Source organism: Camelus dromedarius, chromosome 8 (assembly GCF_036321535.1).
Source record: "Camelus dromedarius isolate mCamDro1 chromosome 8, mCamDro1.pat, whole genome shotgun sequence".
NCBI lineage: Eukaryota > Metazoa > Chordata > Mammalia > Artiodactyla > Camelidae > Camelus > Camelus dromedarius.
This window is the reverse complement of record NC_087443.1, coordinates 67,402,196-67,415,584: the sequence shown is the minus strand read 5'-3', so window position 1 is coordinate 67,415,584 and position 13,389 is coordinate 67,402,196. Positions and strand designations below refer to the sequence as shown.

The following is a 13,389-nucleotide window of genomic DNA, read 5'->3' as shown; positions in this document are numbered from 1 at the left end:
GAGTGGACCCTGCTTCTCTCATCCTTCCTCCTCATCCTTGGAGGCTCAGTTGGGTAATTCCCTGCTGCTGGGTGCCTTCCCTCACAACCCCACTTCGTTCCTACACAGACACCTGCATTGGATTCCCCTCCCTAAAAGTGTGCCCTTTCACATACTATCCCATCAGAACCTCCATAATTTCACTTTCCTTAGTATTATGATTATTGACTATGAGCTCCTTGAAGAATATGTCTTACTCCTCTTTGCACAATGCTTGATGCATGATAAGTACTAAATATATGTAAGTTGTTTGTAAGTAATCTAGACCAAAACAACAACAAACTGTTGAAAACTACTAACATTAAAACTAATGAAGTGAATAGAAAGAACACCAGCTTGAAAATTCTCCTCCCCAGCTTCTTCATTTGTACTTTAGTTTGAAATTAATTTAAATGTTATTTGTTTTACTAGTGAGAATTTGATTTAAATCATTTAAATTTCCACCACATTATTTCTGGCTGTGTATCACATTGCCTTGTATATTTTGGGCATATTATAAAACAGATTCTCAGTATGTGACAATATTTGAAACTTCTTAATTACAAAGCTATTTGGTTGCTGTCTTTCAGTATGCTAAAGTCCAATTCTTTGTTGACATAAATGACAATATTTAACAGGTAGTATAGCATCTTCCCCCTTCTTCTCAATACTGGTGTGTTAGGCCACTGACATGATGATGCAAAGACGGTGACTTCTAATAGTTTCTGGGAAATGTCAGTTATTAGAAATTAGGGAAGGATTCGGGAGGAAATTCAAAGTAGATAATTCAGCATGTAAATAATTCAACTCTAGATGAAAAACTCAGGGCAAATATAACTCTAATGAGTAATATGATACATATTATAAAGTGATACATATAGATATATATGTGTGTGTGTGTATATATATATATACATATATATATATATATATATATATACATATATATATATATATATATATACACATACAGTATCATAATTCTTCTACCTTTAATTCTGACTCCTTTACCACAAGGTCAGGGAGGAAGCTTGCTTGCATAGATTAATTTCTAAGACAAAACAAAATATGCTAGAATAGAAAAGCAATCCAACATAGAAAGTTATATCTGAGGATAAAATGGAAGATTTCATGTTTCAATCCATTGTGTAAGCTCCTGCAGTTCATCCTGAAGCACTGAGAAAGAGGGTTTAGGATACTGAAGGAATATTCTGACTTAGAAATACGTTAACTTCTAAACTCTTTAATTCTAGGATTACTACTTGTACACAGCAAAATCAGTGACTAGAAATCAGTGCAGTTCTCAGAGTATTTGCACATTTATTATTTTATTTGACCCTTATATTCCCCACTATAATTGATATGACGATCCAAATTTCCAGATCCAGAAACTGAAGTGCAGAACGAATATGCCACGTCTGAGGTCTCAGGTCTGCATTCCTTGGCTTTTCTCACTATTTCACACTTCCACTCTTGGCAAGTGGTCCATGACCAAATTTAGCACCACACAATATTAGAAAAATATGAAATGGACCACTTCTAACCAATACCTAATAATACATATATGATATTTCTGAGGGGTAAATAAAGCCATCAAATAAGGACTTTGAATCAGATAGCATTTGAAATGGATAGTACTGAACCATGTTCTTCAAAAACAGGTAGAAAAAGAATAATTTAAACCTCATTGAAGCTAAAAAGAAATCTGTAAGATTCTAACCATGGAGACTGTTTTCTCCTTTCTAAGTTTTACTATAAAAATTACATATGGTCATAAATAAGACCACCCTGGCCTTCAGTTGAAATTTATCTGTAGACAAGGTTTATATAAAAAATCAAAATAAAAAAATAATGAAACAAAAAAGTCAGTCATTCAATATGCAAAGATGCAATGTTTCATTTTGAAAGTCAAAGGGTTTTTGGTTAAAAAAAAAACCCAGATGAGATTCACAAAAGGCACCCTTGTTTTAAAGCACAGTTACGTTTTTAAGAAACTCATTTCATTTCTATAATCGAGCATTTCACACCAAGACCAATGTGACTTTCCAAACCATAAAATCTGACACTTTCTCTCCATTTTAAGAATGCAATTACAGGTCAAATTCTTTACAACCAATAACAGAAATCTCCATTTTCACAGTGGATTTTCAAGTCCAAGACAGTGAAAACTTCTTTTAAACAATATTTAACAGAACCAAAAGGAGAGTGAGGGAGTTTGTACATTTCCTCAGAATTTTCTGTGATGAATGTTGACTTAACAGTAGCCTTTGTGAAATTACAAAGGCACAAGGAGCCTTAAGAACTAATAAAATGCACTGAGGATGAAGTCCTATTTCTTGATGTTTCCCAACGTGACCACACTTAAGCATTTCAGAGGCATTTCTAGCAAAGGCTTTCAATTCATGATCTGATGAACTTCTCAAAAGAAAAAGCCAGAAGAGCAATTTGACTCCACATTTGTTATTGGTTTTTATTTTTAAATATGATTTTTCCATTTGGGGGAACTGAAGGACAGAGAATTAAACAAAACAACTTAAGAAAAAAAAAGAGAGAAAGAGACTATTTGTACGCAGGGTCCATGTCCTGGTAGGCTTCCGAGGAATTGAGATCAAGAGAAAAGTCTCTGGCAAAATCTCTTCTAGCCCCATTTTAACTTCTTGTACAGAAAAGCTTAAACTAGGTGACATACCAAAACTCTTTAACTATTGTACAGTTTAAAAACTTTCACCCTGGAGAACAGATCTGGCTCCATCTTTATCACAAGAGCTCAATGCTCCTAAAAGCTATGAGCTAAGTCAGAAGTGCCTAATCTGTTTTAAGTTTTGTTCTGAACCTCGCAAATGTGGAACTGGATAAAAGACAATGAGAATGGCGTGAAAAGCAATGGAGGATTCATGGAAAAAGAAATGAGAAGCCAAAGTCAGAACCACGATGTGTCATTTCCAGTTGCTAACTCACTTTAGTGTAGCAAAGCACAAAATTGACATGCTTTATTCAAATCTATTTCAACCCTAGGGCCTAAGTATAAAATCTCTAGTTCAGTCAGTGGTAGTAAATAGTGCAATTTTGAGTTTCAAGATCCCTAGAACATAAGCTTTAAGAAGGCAGTGGCGTGGACATCTGTTTAGAGCCATGGCCTTGAGGCCTTTGGTGGCCCTCGCCATCACTGTCACCCTTCTTTAAAGTTTGGTGTTTACCAGGAGAGTGACTGGCAAGGGCTCTGATAAAAGACAGTTTACTTAAAAAATCAATTAGCCACTTTTCTTTCCAAGGAATAGTATGCCTTACTTAAAAAAGGAGCATGACCCAAAGGCACAGTCAAGTAAAAGGCTTATCTTTTAAACTACATAGTAATTTTCCCAAGGAAATTAACCAAGGGCTCCACAAATCTTGATAACAGTCTCTGACTATGTGTTTGCAGAATATCAGACTATTTTTGACCATGGGACAGTTTATAAGCAACCAGTAAAAAGTTTACTATTTATGAGCAAACAATTTAACACTGAAACAGAGCTGGCTTTTTGACGAGGGCAATTAGCTTCTTCATGTTCCAAACACCAAATAACATTTTCCCATTAATTTTTAAACCAATGTGGCTTTAACTTAAAATAAACTGTACATCAAAAGAATGGAAAATAAACAGCCAGGAACACAATTTGACGAATTGGATTTATTTAGTTTATTTATCTAAACAGGGACCATTGGATCTCTTTAATAGGCTGACAGTTGCACTGGGCTGGTTAATAAAACATTCAACAGTGTCTTCAGCCAATATAGAAATGCAAATCCCATCAGAAATATTTTATTCATGAGGCAGTAATTTCAGTTACTACCAGTCCTTTTTTTTTTTTTTTAAGGCACTCTGCAAATAAACAGTGCCATCTAGTGACTAACAATGAAGCCAAATTTATCACCAGTTTATAATCAATCTTTCAAAATCTTACCTGTTTTTATCTTTCCTCTTTATTTCCTAGGTAAGATCAAAGTGGCTAGGCAAAACAAACAAACAACAGGAAAGTCGATAATAATTTGTTAAGTCATTTAAGAAGGATTATAAGCAGAGACAACTACATTAAAACCAATAAGCTTTATAATTCTTCCTCTGTTTTAAACCAATTTAGCACTGTCTCCAGAAAATATACACTTCATCTGCTTAGAAAACTCAAACCACTAGAAATAACATAAAGTCATCACAAAAATTTGCTCCTTCTGCCATAAAATGGCACTAAAACTTTAATTCCAATGATTTTTTTTTTAATTAGTTAAGTAGGTAGGAAAAAATCCTCCAGTAAAATTGCAGTACCTAATCAGGGATCGACACAAATTTTTAAAAAAACGTACACACACAAGAATGTGTGAGTGCACACACAGAGATCTATCTATATCAGTACACACTTCAACTTTGCAGTGACTACAGTGGATACAGAAGTTATTTTTGCAGGTCATAAAGCTCTACAGGAGCTAAAGACAACAGTCTAAAGCCGAAAGCAGTCATAAAAACAGCCACTTTGTAAGAAAGAGTCACAGCTTCCAAAGGGAAGAAAATCTATTAAGGCCAACCTCAAATTCAGTACACAAGACCAATGATAAAATATTTAATACATACTACTATTCAAGTTAAATATACATGGTGGGGACAAGGGTCAAGAAGATGAACCTTTTGCAGCATCGAATTAGGGGACCAGGGTGACACACAAGCACAGATCAGCCCCCAGAAGACTTCACTACAGCTGAAAACAGACTTTTGGGTCTATTTTCTGTGTCAGCCTTTGAAATTATTGGAGGCTCTGTGAGTAGATTTACCAAGGTCAAAGCCTGGAATGAGAATCCTACAAACAAAGGACAGTTGCACGATGATTTTCTAACAATTTCACCTAGCAAGGCCTTAGGAACCATTGTTCTAAGAAAATAACTGCAAAGAAAATCATGTATGTGCATGTGAATACAGTATCACTTTCTCCCAGAAAGGGGTCATAGTCATATCCAGATAACTAAAATATTTTTCAGTTTCTGTTTATAAAATTCGGAAAATGTGAAATGAGATGTTTTAGACTAGGTATGGAGAGCAATGCATATCAGCCAGCCTTACCAATGTCAATGTCTTCCACGGAAGACTATCTCAGAAAAAGAAATCTCAGTTGTATTTAATTCTAGAGTTGCAAAATTGCCATAATGACGGATAATAACACTAACTTTTTCATGTAATTGTGGGTTAAATGAGTGATATACACAAAATATTTAGCTCTGGTCTGCCTATGAATTTTATTTCTTATTTAACATTCTAACACAGAGAGGATTGGAGAAGAACAACAAAAATGATCTGATAAGTCACAATAAAAATGTAATTCTAAAGAATATTTAATGAAAGGTATAATATTGTTGATACCCTTTAACTCAATAAAATGTCTTCTGAGAAATGACCCTGATGAAATAACCCTGTTCTAATAAGTTCATTGCAGCATAATAAATTATGGAGAGAATAAATGGAAATATATTAGGATTCAACAAAAGATGAACTAATATCATTGACTGAAATATTATGCACCTATTAAAATGATTAAGAATTTATAGAAATGGAAACTTCCAATGTTAGAATCTTGTGTTGTAAAAAATATGAAAAGATGTGGATTGAGTAGCATCATTATTATGTAAAATAAAACGATAAATTATACAAGGGAGAGGGAAAGGGAAGATTAGAAGGAAGCAAATCAAAATGTAGGGTGTGGATCTTTTGAGGTAACAACGGCTAAGGTGATTTTTTTGTCTTCTTTCCTTATTTATTGCCAGAATATCCTGTAATGAGCAGGTATTATTTTTACAGAGAACCAAACAACAAATGTAATTTTTAAAATGTAAATCATACTTATTAAATGTACATAGTGGAGGAAAATTTTTCTGGGATGATTCTGTCCAGTCTGGCTTTCTTATTTCTTTCTGGAATGCACTTAGCACCTCCAAGAAGGATAAGCTAATGCTATAATTACAACATATTACTACTGACACTACCCAAATCTCTACAACATGCTTTCATGGTTTTTCTATAGCTTCCACAGAGCAGAAGTAAAATATCTCAGGAAGGCATAAGAACAGAAAATACAAAATGTAAACAGAAGCATCAAGTTTGTGACCTTTCAACAAAAGTCGTAATTTGAAAGGGTAAATCTCTCTCATTTGGACTTCCTTAGTCTATCTTAGACTTAAAAAAAAAAAAACTAGAATATAGCTACTGGCTTCACTCCTAAACTCAGATACTCAAGTTGTCCATTCACCTGTTAAAAGAGAGTGTAGGCAGTAGCAGTAAAAGCTTCAAGCTGTTCCACAACATCCTTTGAACCCTGACCTAAGGGACCAACTCCGATAGTCTGCAGGTAGTTGGGTTTCCAGGACCATTCAGCCTCACTGCTGAGACTGTCAATAGAAGTGCCATTCTCTGATGTAGACAGCTCTGCACTAGGAGCGGGTCTAACAATCACATCACATAGCCTGCCAAACAGGAAAAGGGTAGCATTCGGGCACCACTGACCTGGGAGAGAAGTGAACTTGAGACTGGGGCTAAAAAGCTCGACTTCTAACATTCTTTACAATCTAATCCTCCACCCCAAATCCTGTAGTCTGTGTATGCATCTTAAAGGAAGTTCAGCTTTGTTACAAGAAAAAAGAAACATGCAACTATACAAATCAACCACAAGATGGTGCTAGCATCATAGTACAACATCAGATGTCAACGATTCAACACTCAACACACCAGGTCCTCGTAACTTTTGGAACATTACCCTGATACATCACTTACTTGTTCCTTTCTTTTTCTACTTACTGAGACTTGGTCAAACATTTCATACAATGTTAAGTTCGTTGTGGTGGTGGTGGTGGTGGTCTGTACGACTTTAGGGGTATTTTGTTTGATTATATTTTCCTAAGAAGCAAACAATAATCTTAAACTTGAAAAAATCCTCAACTATGTTTCCCCCCTTTTGGCTGGTTCATTTTCCTGGGCATGACCACATCCTAGCTAACCTCATACCAATATTGAAAGAAGAAATTATAAGGACAGCTTAAATACATGAATTCTATTTTTTTTAAGTTGTTTTCAAATACAGAAAGAGGCTATTAAATTGATTTTTATTGAAACATGAAGTTGGGGGTAGGGAATTGCAAAGGATCATAGAGAGAACATTTGAATGTGTGTTTGGCTCATCTGATTCTGGTCCTGGCTCTCAACAGCAGTGTGACTTTAAGGTAAGTCATTTGGTCCCCCTGGTCCTTCCCTTCCTTGTCTAAAAAATAAGGTGACTGGATTTCAGCTTCTTTGGACCTAATATTCCTAACTTACTCTGACACTGTGAGAATCCAAAATGAATGATACAAAGCTTTAGGAGGCCAAAAATCATGAAGAATGGAATTAGGCAGGTGAACAGAATCATCAAGAATAGCGATAGTACAGAAGGGAACACAGCAAGGACTGCTGACTAGCTTCCCGCAACGATGACTACAGGTCACAACATACATTTTAAAATCTTTTAAATAGGTATTGAGTCAGCTACAAATTAAATTTTATGACAGGTCATTGTAGAGAGAAGACTATAATTTTTTTCATTCTTAGATGTACACAATTATCCACTAAGAATTAACAAACGTCAAACTATACTGAACTTTCTTGCCAGTGATGACAGAGTAACTGATACAAGACTAACCTTCCTGCTCTAAACAACTATAAAAATGGAGAAAATGTGTGAAGCAATCATTTTCAAAAATGGGACAATAGGCAGCGTAGGACTGAAATCCCTTGAGAAAAGAAACACTTCCACCCTACAGCGGCCATGGCTCTCAGCCTGGAGGCACCATCCAGATTATAGAGCAGGGGGCGGAGCCAAGATGGAGCGGAGCATGACTCTGAGCTTCGGAGCAGACCCTGGAGGTGCGGACTGCTGAATGGATGAAATTTAGCAAGGTAATAGAGAGAAGGGAGCCACATAGACCAGGAGCTCCGGAAATCTATAAAGGGGTCCTGGTAAGTCTTTGGCTGAAAATGTACTTGCATATATAGAGGTGAGAGGCCTTACAGAGGACATGTACTGAGGAGCCATGAAGGGGAACAGAGACTCTGGAGGTCACCTAAAGCAGGGAGCTAGAATTCTGCCCACACAGAGAGTTGAACATTCCCTGCATGTTCTAGTCATCCAAATGGAATCCAAGGAAGGCCATACTGTAAAATTCAGGCTACTCTAGACATGTCCTAACAAAGTTAATAAGCCTTGAAAGGATCTAGTAAATTATCTACTTATTGACTTAAGCTCAACATTCTCTAAAATATGCATTGTCAACAGAGGTGATATCATGCCCACGGGCGCAAATAACTGGTTCTTGGGAGGATGAAGAACCTTAGATATTACAAAGATATTGCTGTGGCCTCCAAAGAGCCATAGTACATAAACAGATGTACAGATACACAGTAGATCCATGGTATATAAATTTCCTGGGGAAGAGAGCGGCAATTAGTGGGGGGAAAAGTCTAAAAAAGTTCCTCAGAGAGATGCTAATGAAAAAAAAAGGTTGAGATGCACTGCTCTAAAGTAAACTAACAAAATTTAGGCTTTGAACAACGTAGGGTCCACAATATCAAGCATATACTAATAAAATTACTAGACATGTGAAGAAGCAATGGAACAAAATAGAAAGCCTAGAAGTTGACCTGAATTTTACTCAGCGGGCAATGAGAACGCTGTAGGATTTTGCGGAACAGTATTCAGATCAGGATGCTAATAAGATAATTCCAAAGTGGTACAAAGGAAGGTTTAGAGTGGGAGAAGAATAGAAGGAAGAAAGGCTACTACCATCACCCAGATTGAGAAACGTGAAGGCTCCCTGCAGGGGAGACGGAAGCAAGGAGTATTTCACTGGCAGTACTGTTAACTCTCAGGGACCAACTGGATGTGCCAGGCGGTGGAAAGGGAAAGATTGAAGATGACTCTGAAATGACTTGTCAAATCTAAGTGTTTGTGTTTAAAGGACTCTGGGGTGGAAGTGTCTAGTAAGTAGTGAGAAATACGAATTTAGAGCCTCAGGGGAGTCTGAGTGAGAAATGCACGTTAGCATAGCGGTGGTCACTGTAGCCGCAGGAATGGATGATAACACAAGGGGTAAGACAGTGGAGTAAGTCTGAAGAATCCAGGTATCTGAAGGAGAGGCAGAGGAGGAGGAGGAAGGAACAAGAAAAGGAAGCTGTGTGAGTAAATATACACATAACACGTGAATTTTTAACAACAGCCTGGAGAATAAATGTTTAGTTCATAGTTGCTGGCTCTATTTTTCTTTATAACAGAAAACATAACAGAACCTGAGAAATGCTTATCCAAGTACATGATATCTAAATACCTAAAGGAACTCTACTCAAGACTACATTCTTCAGGAAACAAAAAAGACTTAAGATTGGGTTAGCTGACTTATAAGCCACAGAAGCAATTTAATTTCTGAAAAAAATATTTAAGAAGAAAAGATTAAAAGTAAATTCAGCATTATAGGCTGAATTGTTTCACTCCCCCTCTTCCCCCAACCCCCACCCCAATTCATGTGTTAAAATCCTAACCCTTAATACCTCAGAACGTGACTGGATGTGGAGATGGAGTCTTCAAACAGTTAAAATGAAGTCATTAGGGTGAACCTTAATCCATTGTGACTGGTTTCCTTATAAGCAGAAGAAATTAGAACACAACATATAAAGAGCATATGAAGAAACAAGGAGAAGATGGTCATCTCCAAGCCATGGAGAGAGGCCTTGTAAGAAACAAACCCTGTCAACACCTCGATCTCAGACTTCCAGCCTCTAGAACTTTGGGGGAGGGTACAGTTCAGTGGTAGAGTGCGCACCTAGCATGCACAAGGTCCTGGGTTCAATCCCCACTACCTCCATTAAATCAACAAACAAACAAACAAACACCTAATTAACCATGTCCCCTTCGAAAAAAAAAGAAGATAAATTTCTGTTAAGGCGCCCAGTCTGTAGCACCTTGTCATAGCAGCCCTAAGTGGGCTCACATGCTTAGTTGTTTTAGAAACCAAGAGTAAAATCTCCGGAAAAGAGTTTCATAAAGATGAGGTAAGCAAGCCAAAATAATCCTTATAAATATTTTAATTTACTTTCATCATTTATATTAAAACATTAACTTTAATTAGAATTGTCTAAGTATAAATTTGAGTTGTCAAATTCTGAAATCAATCCAATTACCTCACCATATCGCTCACTCTTGCTGAGAGAACCTGCCTTTCCCAAAGCAGTGAGAGAGGGTTTCATCTAGTGCATAGCACAGAAACTAGGTGATTACATTTCTTTTCTGAATTTAGGCCCATTATGGATTCCAATTTTTCTTTTAAATTACTAGGAACACAACTTAAAAGTCAACTGCATCAAAGTCACTGATGTAGCCCATCTCAGTTTCTCAGGAAAATACCTATTAGAATACAGAATAAATATGCAAAGCTGCAAATCACCCCATTTCCAGACTCTAGGTGGAATTTCCACCAGAATCAGTACCACTGGCCTTGTCGTGGAAAGGTATACTGTAGTCTAGGAGATGTAGCAAAAGTAAAACACCTAAGGAAGGAACAGAGGCAGAAAGATAAATTTACATGGCAACACCTGACTCCTGTCACTCACAGGTAAAGCTCAGATCTTTCCTCATCTGCATTTTCTCTATTTTAATTTTTAATTGTGGTAAAATATACATCATATAAAATTTACCATCTTAACCAATTTTAAATATACAGTTCAATAGGGTTAAATATATTCACATTGTTGAGCAACCAATCTGTACAACTTTTCATCTTGCAAAACTGAAACTCTATACCCATTAAACAGTAGCTGCCCATTTCCCTCCCTCCCTCCAGCCCTAGGTGACCAACAATCTATTTTCTATAAGTGTAACTACTTTAAGTGCCTCATATAAGTGGGAACATACAGTATCCGTGTGTGACTGGCTTATTTCACTTAGTCTAATGTTCTCAAGGTTCATCCACGTCATAGCGTAAGTCAGAATTTCCTTCAATTTTAAGGCTGTACAATATTCCATTGCACGTACACACCACCCTTTGTTTATCCGTTCATCCGTGGATGGACACTTAGGTTGCTTCCATCTTTTGGTATTGCAAATAAAGCTGCTGTGATCAAGGGGTACAGGTGTCTCTCCAAGATCCTGCTTTCTGTTCTTCTGGATATTTACCCGGAAGTGAAACTGCTCACCTGTATCTTTTCCACTCCTATTACTTCTAATTACTAACAATTTAACATTACGTCTTTAAATTTACATTCTTAAATTTGCTATAAAGTGGGTGGAGTTGAAAGTCAGATATATGGGAAGAGAAAGCTAAATATTCTCATGAGACAATCAATACAAAGGATCACGTATATGAATTATCGAGTTCCCTCTGTCTTCTGGTGGGGAGGAGTGGGATGCACCCTTCTAAGATTCAGATAACAAAGGCTATGGAGCCTGTCCCAGAAAAAAACGCACAAAGAGGTGCGCATCAAAACACTGATATAAGTTCAGAACCTCATGAGCGGTGCATCCCCAAGTAAGATTTCAAAATTCTAATAAATGCTAGATACCAACAAATACTATCCAAACTCAAAAAAAAAAAAAAACAAAACCCCACATGATTTGGATCTATTTTGTGAGTCATGAATCCAACATACCTTCAAGTCTACCATGAGCTAGCTCTCTAAGCATTTTTAGATCCCCAAGTCATAACAATGAAAGTGGTTGCTTGTCTTTGGCACTTATTGCAGACCGAGGCATGAGAGGGAAACAGTAAAAAACAGAAGTGAAAGTCAGTCTAAAGATTGTAAGTATGACAAAGGATGGAATCTGACTCACAAAATCTGTCTCAAGTTTTCCCATTTCTTGCTTGTAGCTTCTCATCCTGTTGCTGTACATTCCTCGACTTTGGGGCGGTATCTCTCGGACTTCCAAATCCATCTGTTCCAACTGGAAGGGTAAGAGAAAAACATGATTTAAACCAGATGCTTTACTCTCCATGTGACTAGACGTTTAGAGTCGAAAGGATTTAATCCCAATTCCTCATTTTACAACTTGAGGAAGCAGACCCAGGGAGCTAACTGCCTGTGTCAAAGGAACATTGGGACTACTTTTCTGCTTAACTTTCGTTAAGGTCAACAAACAGTTACTGAGTGCTTGCCAAGTGACACGCGGTGTGCCAAGGTGCTTACTCTGTCAAGAATTTCTTTAAAAACATATGCATTAATCCAAACATCCTCAGTAATAATGATTTTTCTATCCACGGAGTATCCTATCATTGAATTCAACCTCGTTTGATCTTCTGACCCCAAACCATCAGAACGATGAGAAGAGAAACCAAACTGTTATTATTGCTCTGAAATGTCAGCCTAGCCTTAGTCATTTGGTGAAAATTCTTCTGGAAAGTCTTATCTGGTTGGGAAAATCCCATGCCAACCATTATGTAATCCTGACCTCCAGCCTTACACTTTATAACCATGTTGATATGGAGTTAAGTGGACACAAATAACATGTTAAATTACACAAAGCTCACTGAAATCACAGCAGGGCATTTTATAACAACCTGCCATAACACTTTGGATCCAACACAGGAGCATTTAAAGGGAAGCAATACAGAAGTAGTATGATGGTTAAGAACACAGGCTTTCAAGTCAGGTACCCACATTCACATTGTAGGCTCCACCACTTACTAGTCATGAAAACTTGGACAGGTTTCTTAACGTCACTGGGTCTTACTTTCCCTGTTTCTAAAAATAGTATGTCTTTTGTAGGGCAGCTGTAAAGATTAAATGGGGTAATCCCCCTAATGTGCTTAGAACAGCGTCTCTTACTTGGTAATCACGAGATTAATATTAACAACAGTAGTTGATGATTGCTGATGACGAAGGAATACGGCAAGCATGATACAAAGTATCAGAGGTGGCTTATTTATACTTGGCACTGAAAAATAAAAACCAACAACTACATATTGGCTCAGACCTTGTCTAACAAACTCACATCCAAAAATACTGTCATAGATTTTGCCTTTTAAAGCATTCTAATAAATTATTTCTATGAACACTATAAGCTCTGTACTATTAAAACTCTTACTTGCCCAGTGTTAGAGTCTGAGTAACAATGGTGGAACTCAGATAAACCAGAAAACCATGTTTCAATTCACAGGCCTTAATTTTTATAAAGAAAAAAAAGAATGATAGTTTTAATTCGCCTGGATTTAAGCAGTAACCATTTAAATTATTGACATGTCTCACCGTAAATGTGAAGCACCAATAAATCAGTTACCAGCAAGGCAATTATTTAAAGCACTTCTCTGAAATCATCATTAAGTACTTAGTTCCAGTAA

General features: G+C 36.8%; 1 protein-coding gene across 10 annotated transcripts in view; it reads right to left on the bottom strand.

Annotated features, from left to right (window-relative positions):
- VTI1A (vesicle transport through interaction with t-SNAREs 1A) overlaps positions 1-13,389 on the bottom strand; it is a 334,543-nt gene that overhangs the window by 307,163 nt on the left and 13,991 nt on the right. For all 10 annotated transcript variants that reach the window (XM_031461753.2, XM_031461757.2, XM_031461754.2 and 7 more), the window contains exon 3: positions 11,886-11,996. In XM_031461753.2, the coding sequence (XP_031317613.1) occupies positions 11,886-11,996 (111 nt within the window). The remainder of the gene's footprint in view (positions 1-11,885; positions 11,997-13,389) is intronic.